This window comes from Aulonocara stuartgranti (assembly GCF_965226115.1).
Source record: "Aulonocara stuartgranti genome assembly, chromosome: 7".
In the NCBI taxonomy this organism is placed as follows: Eukaryota; Metazoa; Chordata; class Actinopteri; order Cichliformes; family Cichlidae; genus Aulonocara; species Aulonocara stuartgranti.
Genome location: NC_138945.1, coordinates 61,455,235 through 61,469,390, shown reverse-complemented (window position 1 = coordinate 61,469,390; position 14,156 = coordinate 61,455,235). Strand labels below are relative to the sequence as shown.

The 14,156-nt window shown below is 40.8% G+C and overlaps 1 protein-coding gene across 1 annotated transcript; it reads left to right on the top strand.

Annotated features, from left to right (window-relative positions):
* Positions 1-4,721: 4,721 nt before the first annotated feature.
* Positions 4,722-13,779, top strand: LOC309710263 (ubiquitin-conjugating enzyme E2 H-like). Its single transcript, XM_082539564.1, has 7 exons — positions 4,722-5,039; positions 8,386-8,462; positions 8,564-8,638; positions 8,741-8,780; positions 8,969-9,021; positions 10,880-11,008; positions 11,239-13,779. The coding sequence occupies exons 1-7, from the start codon at positions 4,987-4,989 to the stop codon at positions 11,361-11,363; spliced, it is 552 nt and encodes a 183-aa protein (XP_082395690.1). The 5' UTR covers positions 4,722-4,986; the 3' UTR covers positions 11,364-13,779.
* The last annotated feature ends 377 nt before the right edge of the window (positions 13,780-14,156 follow it).

Below are 14,156 nucleotides of genomic sequence, written 5' to 3'. Positions count from 1 at the left end.
TTGGGAGCTGCAATGCAGACATGTTATAATCTGGATTTGAAGCTCACTGGGAGTTGCAGAAGGAGCAAAACAAACGCATGACTAGCCACTGTTGTTAGGATGCCTGGGTCGTTGACCCAGGGTTTTTGAGTTTATTATATTATTTATCATTTCTAGTCTTTGGGTTTTTGTTAGAGTCATGTCTTATGGTTTGTCTCTGTGTAATCCTTAGTTGCTGTCTCCCCTGTCCGCTATATCCCCGTGTCCAGTCAGTGTCTGTGTCTGCCCTGGTCCCACGTCTCTGTTCCCTCTGTTGTAGTATCTGCATGTGAGTCTGTGTCTTTTGTTCAGTCTGTATTATGTGTTTCCTGTTTTACTTTGAAGGTCTCTGTCTTATCTCAGTGTGTTCAGTTTACGCTTCCTTGTCTCGTCAGTTCTGATTTGCCCCAGCTGTGTTTCCCTCCTGTTGTCCATTCCCTGATTGCTCCCTCTATGTATTTAAGCCCTGTGTTTCAGTTTTTCATTTGTTGTGATCTATGCTTATCTACTCTTATCTTGCTGTGTGTGCTGGCTGTGTAGGTGTATTCTGTATTCTTAGTTTTGTTACCCTTTTGAGTTCAGCATTAAAGCTGTTTTGAGTTACTTTCTGTCTCCGGAGTCTGCACTTTGGGTCCTTTTCCTGCCTGCACACAGCCGTCACATAACAACTGTAGCTTGTTTACATGGACCATGTGTAAATAAACAGACTTAGAATTGTAATAATTGCTAATTCTCACAGTGAGTAATGATCTGGAAAAGATCAACACCCTCTTTTGTTTAAGGTACAAGCGCAAATACAGCAGGCGTGCCCAAACCCTGTTAAAATGCAAGAACCTTTTGAGACAAAGGTTTTTACACCTGATCTCTTTTTATGGGACAGCTACTCCCAATGCAACAATTAATCAAACAATCCTTCTGCTGGTGTTTTACAATGTTCACTCGTTTACCGACACGTTTTTTCTCATCTGAAGCTAAAATATTATCCCAAAGAGTACATTCAGAGCTCACCTAGAGGCAGAAAGATTCTCAGCCACTGTTGGTCTCATAATGTAACACAGACTGTCCAAATAACCCTTGAACAGACTGGCGGCAGGTAGACAATGAAGGGAGTCTATGAAATGTCACAGACAGTAAGAAATTCCTGAACAATGAGCCACTGCTGTGTTAATGAGATCAAACAGGAGATGAGTCGGCAGCTTTTTGTTGCTTGCTGTGATCTACTTATTGACTTACAGAGGTCAGGACGTGAGATCAACCAGCTTGAAAACTGATTAGACTTACTGGAAGATGCACCACATTGATGACATTTCTATGTTCCTCCATGTAAAGATTAAAGATAACTGAACTATCCAACTGGATGATGTTGTCAGAGTGTCTGCTAGTCTTCTGAATAAGTCAGGCTAGACAAAGTGCTGCTTTATTGTGTTACACATGAATATGTCATATGTATCAATCATAGATGAAGTTTAATAAGCTTCTATCAGAGCATGATTTCAATGGCTTACTTCTCTGTTTCACATGATATACAACAGACTTCAATGATCTGTAGTTCTGTATGCAGATGCTAAGAAATATAAAAATATAGTAACAATGAAAGTATAGTCTAACTTAGATGAAAGATTTATAAGCACATCAGAAAACATGACGTCTGCGTGTCTTTATCAGACCCTTGCATCGTTGTGGAAGAATTTTCGCCCACTCTTCTTTACAGCTTCTTTCATTTGTGCACAGCTCCCTGAAGCTCCTGCCAAAGCCTGCCTTTTCTTTTTCAGTCATTCTGTTGCAGATTTGCTGCTGCTGTGGTATCCAGAGGAGTTCGTGGTCAGCTCAACGACAGCAACCTCTGGTTTTCTTGCTGGAAAACAAGCCTAAATAAAGTTTTGTTAAACAAATAATGTGTCATATCCTGGAGATCCTAGAGAGGGATAAAATTATCTTTCAGTTTAACCTTTGGTAGGGTAGCTGAAATAAGTCAAAACATATAAACCAAAACCAAAAGTCCACTACAGAGGAAATAAATGATTTTAGGAGGATGTGCTGTTGTTCAGTTGAGGTTGCATTTAAATAACCTTATAACCTGGTATGGAGGAGATTACTTTTTAAAAAATATATTAAACCTTAGCAACCTTTCTCACATCACTATATTAAAGCACAGCTGGCACAACACATTTGTGGTGAGGTGTTACCAATAATGGAAACAATGAGTTAATACAAAACCAGAATGAATCAGTGATCAACTTGATATTCAAAGGCATCTATGGATAGATTTCTGAGTGCAGATGTCGCTGTGCAAGTACGTCTCACTGGTGCATAAAGACACATTTTTATCTCTTTTATGTCTGCGCTAGATGTCTGCACCTTTTTAAACCTCACCTTTGACCATCTGTGTTTACAGCGAGTGTGCTGGCCTTCGCACAAAATGTCGTACATGCCAATCTTTAAAACAAGAAATTATGGACAAGCTGATCTTTGTTTAGCACTGCTTGAAAGGTTTCATGTGCAATGAACGTTCGTGAGAGTGCAACAGAATAAAGTCAGATTCTGAAACAAAAACAAATGGTGCTGCCATATTTTGTGAGGTGAAATATGGCAAAAGTAGTTGTGGGTGCTTATGAGTCTAGTAAGAGACTGAATAAATCTAAAGATGGGCTGAATTTGCAGACAGTCAACTGTGCAAGTTTAGTCCAAGAGCAGACAGTTTAATGCAAGAAAAGTGCCACCTAAACCTAATAACTGTTTGTACCATCCTTGGCAGAGAGGAGTTTTTGTGATAACTGCCAATGGGTCTTTCACATGATCGTGGAGGGATTTTGTCCCAATCTTCTTTGCCTAATTGTTTTAATCCGGGTACATTAGGTTTTTCAGCATAAACATCCTGTTTAAGGTCATGCTAAGGCATCTCAATCAGACTTAAAACCAGACTTTGCTGAAACTACTCCAAAACCTTTTTGTTTGTTTGTTTGTTTTTGTGTTTTTGCAGCCATTCAGAGGTGCAGTTGGTGGTGTGTTTCTGGTGGTTGTCCTGCTACATAACCCAAATGTCCTTGACCTTCAGGGCATAAACTTTTCTGGTGGAGAGCAGAAATCATGATTCCAACAGCTAGTCATCCCGAAGCAGCAAAGCAGCCCCGGAACATCACATTACCACCAACATTTTTGACTAATGATGTGATGACCTTTTTATGAAATGCTGTGTTAGTTTTACACCAAATATAACGGGACTTAAACCCTCCAAAAAGTTCAACTTTTGTCACAGTCCGCAGATTATTTTCCCAAAAGTCTTGGGGATATTTTCAGGATGTGTGATGAGCCTTTGTGTTCTTTTTTTGGTCAGCAGTGGTTTTTGCCTCTGTGCTCTCTCATGCATGCCCAGTCTCTTTCTTATTGTTGAATCATGGACATTTATCTTTACCAACCTTAGATGTTGTTCTGGGTTATTTTTTTGATCTGTTGGATGAGTCGTCGATGGCTCCTGGAGTAATTTTGGTAAGCCAGTCACTCCATACGTGGATAATGACTCTTTCTGTGGTTCATTGGAGTCCCAAAGCCTTAGAAATGTGTTTGTAACTCTTTCCAGACTCATAGATAGTCAATTTGTTTTTCAAATTTTTCTTTAGATCATGTGAAGTCAGAAAGTAAAATCAGCTTTTCTGAATAAAAGTTTTAATCACAGTTAAGCCATGATTGAACAGAGGGAGAGCAATTTTTTTTTCAGAAGCCAGGTAGGTTTGATCACTTTTCCCCCCTTAATAAATAAAATCATCATTTGAAAAACTAAATTTTGTATTTATGGGGGTTATCTGTGTCTGATGTTAGATTTTGTTTGATGAAATACAACAAAAAATACAATACAACAATGCAACAAAAAAAACTAAGAAATCTAGAATGGAGAAAATACTTTTTCATAGCTTTTAGGACAACCGTCAAGCCTAAAACAAGTCTACCTCTTGCCTTACTTCACTTCCCTGGAAACGCTGAATGGATTTTAGTGAAGAGAATGCTGGAAAAGGGTAAAAACCTGAGCAAAGGAAGAACAATACTAACACAAGCACGGCTCTGAGGAAGACTGCATTACAAATCGGATTTGGCTTCTTTACCTGTTATATTGTAAGTCTTTTTCTTATTAATAAATCATTAGTGTTTCGTGTTCTTGAGCCTCTTTTGTAGTTTGTGTATTTGTCTTCTTGTTAGAAGTCTGCAATCCATTTAACTGTACATATCAATAAAGGAATATTGATTTCAAAACAAATAGAAAATCCATTAAACACCAAGGTGCATTACAGGACGGCTGTGTTGGATTGCGTCAGTCATTAGCTGACTTCTTACTAACTGTTTAAAACCTGCTGGATGTCATAGCAATGTGTGTGCAATAAGCACCTTGAATTAACCTATATCTACTCCTTTAAATGATTCATTCAGCGCTTCAAGAAACAAACAACTTCGGCCTAATGTACTTATTGCAGCCCCTCAATAATGAGATTTTAACATAGATCTACACACGATAGAACAGCACGCACTTTCTTTTTGAGTTTTATGCGAGCAGACTCGTTAAAATGACCCAGAAATTAATGTCTCTCCTTAAACCTTATCTCCTCCTGATCTCCTGTCTTTGCAGAAATGCTCCACCGCAGTAAGTTAAAGTGGTTGAGAGGCGGAATGCTGACAGTATGGCCCTGTCCTTCGGCTGTATTTCTATAGCTCAGCCCCTCCTCTGCTCGCTCTAGTCGCTGGAGGTTGATGTCACTGGCAGAGAGTCTTCAGGACAGGACACAAGCTGGTCAGGCAAGGAGCCGCTGATAGAGGGAGAGGAAAAAAGTGGGCGATGTTGCAGCTGGGATATCGTGTATGGACATTGTGGAAAGGCTGCTGATAGAGACCGGGGAGCTTCTCTTGGTATTTTCAAGCTGAGAGGTTGAGGTAGCTGAGTAGCCGCAGTATTTTTAGCTCACTTCTGAAAGGAATACAAAAATGTCGTCTCCAAGTCCGGGAAAGAGGCGAATGGATACCGACGTGGTGAAACTGTATCCTTTACAGTATATAAACACAAGCTGGTGGTTTTTTTTCTTTTATCTTAATGATCAGCTGTTAGCTTTGTGGTAGTGCTTAATTACATAATTTGCTCTCGATGGGTGCTCTGTAAGTGTGTATGTGTATGTGTGTATATATAATATATATGAGGTGGCTGGCAGCTGTGTGAGATTGAGAGATTCTGAAAAAAAGTATGAAGACTTTAACGTTAACAGACAGCTCTGTGTCTCCACCGAGTCTGGACGTTAGCTCGGTTAGCAGAATGGCGAACAGGACGCTTATTTAACGTTTTTTGAGTGAACTCCACCGCCTGTTGTGAAGCGTTAGCTCGCTGCTACGTTAGCATTATCGTCCTGTTTGTATCGATAGAGAATTAGCAGCGGAAACTGTCGCAATACAACGCTGGCTGCTAACTCTTGTGTTAGCTTTGGACACTGTTAGCGTTAGCCTGATAGCGTCTATAGTTAGCCCACTGGCTTCTAAAATGTGATTCCCACAGGACTGACAGCACACTGGGAAGTCATGGCGAAGGGTTTTGTACGTTTTGGAAACAAATATGTGGAAGGACACGTTCCTTTATTTGTGATTTGGTAGCGTTGACGCCGAGGAAGCTAGCTGTGTAGCATGCTATCACCAAAGAAAGAACAATTAAGGTCGATGTGGAGACGATCTTTGAAAAATGCAGAGCCGACAGCTAACGACCTTTCGCTCTTTAACATCAGAGAACATAAAACAATACTTTAATAATTTTTGCTTATTTATTTATTTAATTTGTTGTCCAAATGAAAACAATCCTTCTAACTGAAGACAAACAAATCACAAATGGTACACACAGTAGTCACGGATGGCGTATTTGGCACAGATTCTCCAGCAGGATGTGAAGCAAAACTAGTTTAATTTCAGTCTGAATGAGGGGGAAAAAAAGGAATACAAACCAAAGTGATCGTGATCTTTATTTTTACATAATTACTCCCCCTCTCCCCCCTCCGCATTTATCGACTTATACCTGCGTTTCTTATATTCGTATAAATGCTTGTGTGGTTTAGTAATTGTTTGCAGTGACCTGCTGAAGTTTCTGCTTGAAAGGTTTTTCTGACAGCGTGAGGCTCAATTGTTTTGTTTTTGTCCTGCAGCTACATGCTGCGCTCTCATTGGCCACCTTGTTACCATCCGGAACATGGTAGAGGGCGGGGCTTCTTTCACACAGCTGATCGAGGATCAACAAGCATGCTCTGTGTGTGTTGGGGGGGCAAAGGGGGGTGGGGGCTGGGAGCAGGGACAGGGCTGCACTCACTCACACTCATCTATCACCTCCACAGACACACACCTCGGGAAGTACATGACTCAGTATTGAACAGCGTTCATTAAAAAACCAAACAAACCGAAAACATCTACTTTTCCATTTAAAGAAATGAGGTCGCCATAAAGTTGAAATTTAACAAGGTTTTTTTGTTTTTTGTTTTATGGGTCAACAATGCCTTTTGAGGGATGACCTGTGCATGTAAGCTCAACTGATCCACAGATAGTTAAGGCAATAAGTCTTTGTTACTTTATTTAGCAGAAGTGTGTATTACATGTGGTTTTTGTCTAATGGATAAACAAAACCATTTTATATGCTTCATTTTTTCCTTGTGGTCCAAAAAGTTTTCAACGTACATATTTAGAAGATCTAATAAGTTCTTATTAATGTCAATGCCTTGATTAATTTTAATTAAGTCAGCACTTCCTTTCGTTCCTTGAAGCTTTGCCACATTCATACTATCGTTATTTTAATATTTTCCTGATAACAGTGAAGTTTTTTTTAACTTAGCAGGAGCCACATATAAGGTGTACAGTGGGTTTAATGTTTCATAACACCAATGTAACCTGGTATTAGGAAGTAAGAATGAGGTATTTTGTATGTGGATTGCAGCCTGGTAAATTTTAACCACAGACACTGAATTGTGCCAAAGAGTCACATCTATAAAAAGAGGCGGCAGGGGGGGGTTGGTACAAAATAAGATTCCTGTGTTTTATTAGCTGAGTGAGATGAGAAATTCAGTATTGGATAATAGGAGTCACTGAGGAAAAACATGTTGGGACCCATCAGGTGTTGCTGCTGTGGATCTCGTTTCACCAGTTCCCAAACAGAGAGCGCCGCAGCAGCAGCGTGTAACAGTAGATGCCTTTCATAGTTTCACGCTGTGTCTTTAAATCGAATATGTAAGACTGAATCACTGTGACAGATTATATCATTCGAAATGTACTTCCACATGTGCTGTAGGTGAGGCGATTCTGTATGGCTGGTGTCAGGTTTAATTGTGCCAGTGAAGATGGGAAAGATGTGCTTGGTGTGATGAAGAAAACAATTAAAAGAATAAATAAATCCTTCATATCTTTGTGTCAAAAGGAGCTGATAAGGTGCTCTGCAAGCTTCTGTCCAAATATAGGAATTGCCTTGTGTAATAAATCTTGGTGAGGTTTCTATGGATAACCCTGTAGGGGCTAAAAAAGCACAAGAGTTGCTCTGCTTTGCTGCACAAGCGTACATCTACAACAGGTTTTATTTATAGGAGCTGTTCCCTCGGATCACATTTAGAGCTTCCCTGTCTTGGTCAGTGGTTTTTTTTTTTTCTGTTTTTTTTTTTTTCTAAACCACCGTCTGCTCTGCTGGATGTTTAGTCTCTTTGCTTCTGGCTATTATGCATTCAGGCCGTGTAGCTCTATTTGTGCTTGAGAAATGTAACTAAATTAGCATGTGAACATTGCCTTGTTCAGATTGTTGGAATGGTGAGGACAGGAGGATTTACGATGAGGTGATGAAACAGGGCGCAACTGTTACTTTTGTGGTTTCTTCCTTTCTGTTTTTCCGTCATTGTGTCACATTCACACAGTCACTGAGATTAAACCCACTCCACCTTTCTGCACCGCTGTCAAGACAGCTGACTCAGTCTCTCGCTCTCACCACATGCTGTGATTATTAACTAAGCAGAACGTGTCACAGGTTCGTGTTTGTGCCTTTCTCTGCGCTGAAAGGATGTGTGCAGTAGAAAACTTTCTGCCCTTGCTAGTATCTTTCCATCCTGTCTCACCGTGAGCCTGTTTTCACTTTAGAAGCAGGCTGCTTGTCTGACAGAGGCCGCTGCATTATTGATCTCATTATTACGGCTAATGTTATTGAACCCACGCGTGACCTCTGCCCAGACAAATTCACATGGAAAGAGGCAGACACAGCAGCCCAGCTGGGAAAAATAAACAGAAAACAACCATATGTGATCATGTGTGACTTTTCCAGCTTGTTCGCTGTTGTTTTTTGTTTGTTTGTTTTTGTTTGTAGCATTTTCCTTAACCCGGCGTCAGCATCGAGAGCAAGCACGAGGTTACCATCCTTAGTGGACTCAATGAGTTTGTGGTCAAGTTTCACGGACCACCTGGAAGTAAGACCCAGCGTTAACCAGCTTTTTGTCATTTCACTTATATTAAACATATATTAAAAGCTTCATGTGACATGTGGATAATTAATATGTTTTTATTTTAGCGCCGTATGAAGGAGGCGTGTGGAAGGTCCGGGTGGACCTGCCTGATAAGTACCCCTTCAAATCACCTTCAATAGGTATAAAACATTTGAACTCACCTTACACTGTAAAAAAAAAAAAACAGTAGACAACTTAAAAACGTGGGGAAAAAATCTGCATTTTTTTTTTTTTTCTTTCAGGATTCATGAACAAAATCTTTCATCCCAACATTGATGAAGCGTAAGTAGGACAGATTCAAACATCAATGATCATTTATCCGGTGAATATGGGGAAGATTAAATGCACGGCCTGACGGTTATGTGATAGGAAATTGTTTCAGCACACAAACACTCCTACATAAAATCATTGGTTCTATCTAACGATTTGTGTGTAGTTTATTCACTGTTTTGTCTTTTTTTTATTTTTAGGTCAGGAACTGTATGTTTAGATGTCATTAACCAGACGTGGACAGCTCTCTATGGTAGGTACACACATACTCTGACTGGTGCCAATAAAAACAATGACCGAGCGGCCTGTGCTGCACCTCTGCAGCGCGGTTTCAGGCAGAGCGTCTCGGTTTAATCTGCTTACACTTCAGTGATAACCGCTGCTGGTATTGAGGTCATGCATTGAGCACCGGTAGATGGGTCAGGTCTCGAGACTAAGAGGTCTTTACACACACTCAGCTGGAGTGGAGTTGTCTTTTATGTGAGAGTGTAAATAAACTCAAAGTTTAGGTCAACTGTTTCATTCATGGACACAAGGTACATTTCTGTTTTTCAGTCTGCTTGTGATCCACAGCTGTGTTTGTTTTCTAGAAGTGCTGTATGTGTGAAAACACCTCTATATGCGTTTGAGTGTTTTCCGTGGGTGCTGTAACACCACTGTGACGACAACTCCACATAGATAATAATCTTAAGCTGTAACTGACTCAACATCTACACAAATGGAAGGTTACAGTCAGTAGCCCCAGTTGAAGCATTATCATTGTAGCATTACAGTGACGTCTTTGTGCCTCCTTAATACTGATTATACTGGCTTTCAGCATGTATATTTAATGGATGTTCTCACTGAGAACAGTGCTTGCTTAATTATGTATCTGAGTGTAGTTTTAGCCTGACGGCGTGAAAGAGGCTATCACAATGACATAATAAGATATTAAATTAGCCAATAATTGGTGTTACATCTTCAGTCTGTCCTAAAGTTTCCTTGGCTGCTCTAAAAATACTTCCTGATGATGATGATAGAGTTGTAATATAGGGTGCTGTGATGTGACCTTTTGACCTTTTTTTCTTTAAATTGCACAAGCTGGTGACAGTAGCTCCTGTTCTGCTCTGAATCCTTGGAGTAAAAAGCCTGAGGTTCTCCACCTGTGGCAGGTTCTGGTTGGAGAACTCACAGCACTTCTACAGAGCAGAACAGAGGCTGCCGTCACTGCCTGCAGTTGGAGTTTGTCCGATCAAGTGGAAACGGAGAAAGAGCTGGTTTACATTCAGTGCTGTAACAACAACCTGACCAGTCTGCCTGCAGGGAAATGTTACACGGGAAGCTCCAGAACTACCTGGTTAACAGCAACTGAACTTTCAAAATAAGAGCCAGTGTATTGTCCAGTAGTGGCCACTTTGGACAAATGAAAAAATAAATTGCAAAATATTCTAGGTAAAGACTTTTTTGTAGGAAACACTGTAATTTAATATCCATATAACTTATATGTGGTTGGTTTAGTAGATTAGTAAATGAGAAAAACGCCTCACCCTGTGCAGTGCTGTATGTACAGTGAGCTGAATGCTGCTATAAAGGTCATTAAAGGCTGAGCAGTTCCTTCGTCATCATCCACTCACACTTTGAAGTGAAGGTTGCTTATAACCAGAGAGGAAACAAAACAGCTCTGTGAAGTGAACTTTTCTTTGCAAGGGAGACCCCTAGTGGGCGTTTTTATAGGTGCACACATAATGGACGGACTGCTTCAAATAAAGTCTGCTTTAGATTTCCTGTGATTCTTTGTAGCACGTACAGCCCAACTTATGTAAGTAGCTGATGTAATTATCAGCATTTAAGACTCTACATGTGCTAATTACCTTGTAGTAATTTCCTCTTGTTTTATACTTGGTCCAAAGCATTTTTTATGTTATCTTTTGCTCCTGGGAGTCAGTGGTCTTGAACAGGCCAATCAGAATAGTTGCACTGCACTGATGTGACGTGTAGTTGCATTTCCAGGGAGGTTAAACACAGAAGCATAGACGAGCACTAGTGAGGAGTGCTCGTGCATGTTGTTGGCGTTTCTCTGCAGCTTTGTTATTTTCTGGACTGACTGTAATTTTTCACCTCACATCCACCAGACCTCACCAACATCTTTGAGTCGTTCCTCCCTCAGCTGCTCGCCTACCCCAACCCCATCGATCCTCTGAATGGGGATGCAGCCGCCATGTACCTGCACCGGCCAGAGGATTATAAACACAAAATCAAAGGTAGTTTGCGCACACATGATTGAAAACACAAATGTTCATACAGCGCTGTAACATCAAACTACGAATTTTATACCCAAAATGTCAGATTTGTACGTCAACCTGCACCAGATTTTCCAAAATTTTGTATTTAAAATCATATTTTATCAATGCTTAGCTTGAAAATGTGCACGGAATGGGTTTGTGCCACGTTTGTCATCATCAAGTCTGCTCGACTTGTGCGTCTCTTTCAGAGTACATCCAGAAGTACGCCACGGAGGAGGCGCTAAAGGAGCAGGAGGAAGGAGGAGGCGACTCATCTTCTGAGAGCTCCATGTCAGACTTTTCGGAGGACGAGGCTCAGGATATGGAGTTGTAGTGAAGGTGGAGCCGCCTTCACCTCACAGCAGACTGTCATTTCCTAAAAAGAGCAGAAACTCAGTACTATATTCATATTTAAACAAGACAATTTTTTTACAGCAACACAAGGATTTTTATTGCTACACGAGGATTTGCAGTATGATATTGCAGAATATTCACTCTTACTTAGGAAGTCATTGCCACCTGCCCTTCCTTCCTCCTTCATCTTCCTCCTCCTCCTCTTCTTCTTCTCCTCCTCCTCCTCCTCCTCCTTCGTCCCAAGCCCCAGTTTAGACCGGGTTGATCTTTTGTGGCTCGAGCCGACGTTTATACATTGCTCCGACCACCGAAACTGAGCTGTGAGGCCGGCAGAGGAGGAGAGCCATCAGCACAAAACTAGACTGTGTACCACAGGCCTCACCTCGCCACCTTTCGTTCTAAAACGCTCAAGTTTTTCTTTTCTTTTTTTTTTTCTTTTCATGAGGCATTTTTTCCACGCTGACAGAAGACTGCCAGGAGGACATCCATGATTCAGAGCAGTCTCTGCTTCTAAGGAGAGAGGAATCCTGTTTTTGTTTTTTGTTTTTTCCTTTTTTTCCCCCCTAAGTTACCTGTGCCCCATCTTCATCTTTTTGACACTGCCACGATGAGGAGTTGCCATTAAAAGCATCACTTTGAAGGAGCAGAAGGCCACAAGCGTGCGGTCATGTGTACAGACCCGTGCCCTCTGTGCAACCTGCAGGCACGTCACACACTTAACAAGCAAGCGGCACATCAACCATGAGCCACACAAAACACCACAGCATGTGCGTGTGTCTAGATGTGTGTATGCGTGTGTGTGCATGCATGAATGTAATCCATTGATAATCTGTGTTGTTTTGGCGCCCCGGCTCCCCCTCCGATGCTCAGGAGAAACCAGAAGAGGAGGTTCAATAATCCCGACACTTCTTTTGTTCAGCACCCGTCTCCTTCTCCTCTTCCTCCTCCTCTTCCTCTCCGTTTTAGGAAAGCGTTTGTCATTCTCTGAGTATCTTTGTATATTGTGGCATGACACAGTTAAAGTTTGTGTAGGGCTTTGTGGAGCTGTATCGCTATAGACACGAAGGGGACGCCTCTGTGAGTCACGCGTTATCCGGGTTTTCTCGGTGAATCGTCGGACTTCTTAACTTTGCCTATTGCTTGTGTTGAACTATAATAGGTGTTTGACTTGCGTAGGGATAGTTAGTTTTTCGCGGTTGGTGAATCCTATCATAATGTATGGTTTAATACTTACACACTAGTTTAAAAAGACTTCTTGTCCTGATGAAGACGGGGAGAATTGCAAGTCTTTAGAGGCGTGTTGCAGCCCTGCTCCTCTGCACCCCCCCCCTCCTTTTTTTTTCCCTCTTACATAAACATCTCAATCAAAAGCGATTTCTGCTGCCAGACAGAAGCGCTCTGTTTCCAATTCACTTTTTTATGCTCTTGGTGGCCTGTTTTTCCGAAAAATGGTGGGACCAAAATCTAATGAATCTTACAGGCTGTAGTGTCATGCCCCCCCCAGCTTAAACTGGGTTATGGATAAAGAGTGAAGCTGAGTAGATAAAAGTTCCTCAAATGGTCAAACTCTCAAGTGGTGAATCTCAGATTAGTTTAAACTTCAATTTGGACACAACACTCTTCAGAATCTTCTTCTTCTTCTTGAGAGGACACTTTCAGCGTTTTTCCTGCTTTATGAAAAGCTTTATGTGCCTGCCAGCATTCGTGTGGCGGAGGTGTTACCAGAGCTGTGATGGCACCCTGATCTGAAGTCTGACACTTGTTTGCAACCTGTGCTCATTGCATTACAGATCAGTTTGCTGTTTTGTTTTTTCCCTGTGAAAGAAAACATAATTAGAGTCATATCACCATCAAAAGGAGCCATTTCTCGTTTTTTGAGTCAAAAATTCAATGAATTTAAAAACAAAAAGAAAGAAAGAAAAAAGATCCGTTTCTCTTTCGTGGTGTCTTGCAAGAGGGTGATACCTTAATTAAGGTGGTAAAAACTGCATGTCAGACTTCTTCTTGATATGGTGATTTTAAAAAGAAAGGTGAGAATTGCTCTAATTCGGCTCGATAACCAAATATATGAGGGTGTTGGTCTTAAGATGACATGATGTCACAGTTGGTTTTCATTTGCAACAGAAAACAAACCACTTGTTGTTTGTCAGCCTCTGGATTCCTTGTTGTGTTATGTATTTTACTGGAACGCATATATTTGATGCCTAAATTTGTTTGAATGTGTATTTTTATTTTTTGTTTTTTGTTTTTTTTGTTTGGTTTTTAAAATACTTTTTTTTTTAGTTTCCTATGCCCTGTTTCCATGATACAGTTCAAGATATCCCAAAATTTTAAAAGGCAAAAAATGAATATATGTGCTTCCCTTGTAACTTGAAAGAAATAAACAAAAAAATTATTGTTTAGTGTGATTTATTTAAAAAAAACAAAACTCTTTTTTTTTTTTTAAAAATGCTTCTGTGGATGGTAGTTTTAACGTCTGGATGCATGTAGCGTTTTCAGTGGGAGAAACGTTTCGTCACTCATCCAAGTGACTTCTTCAGTCTCAGCTGACTGCAGGTGACCTCCCAGCCCATTGTTCCTTCAGTGGGCTGGTTTCAGTCATTATGCAAATGTGGCGTTTATAAGATTGGGGAAACCTGCAGTAAGCTGAGACTGAAGAAGTCACTTGGATGAATGACGAAACGTTTCTCCCACTGAAAACGCTGCGTCCAGATGAACAGAATCAACCTTTGGAGATGGTAGTTCTATTTTGATTTCTTGAGCATTTGGGGAG

Excerpts from the sequence above, each read along its gene's own strand:
- LOC309710263 (XM_082539564.1), top strand. The coding sequence starts at position 4,987 with ATGTCGTCTCCAAGTCCGGGAAAGAGGCGAATGGATACCGACGTGGTG. Across the intron at positions 5,040-8,385 it reads GATACCGACGTGGTGAAACT|CATCGAGAGCAAGCACGAGG; the intron begins GTATCCTTTACA and ends ACCCGGCGTCAG. Across the intron at positions 9,022-10,879 it reads GACGTGGACAGCTCTCTATG|ACCTCACCAACATCTTTGAG; the intron begins GTAGGTACACAC and ends CACATCCACCAG.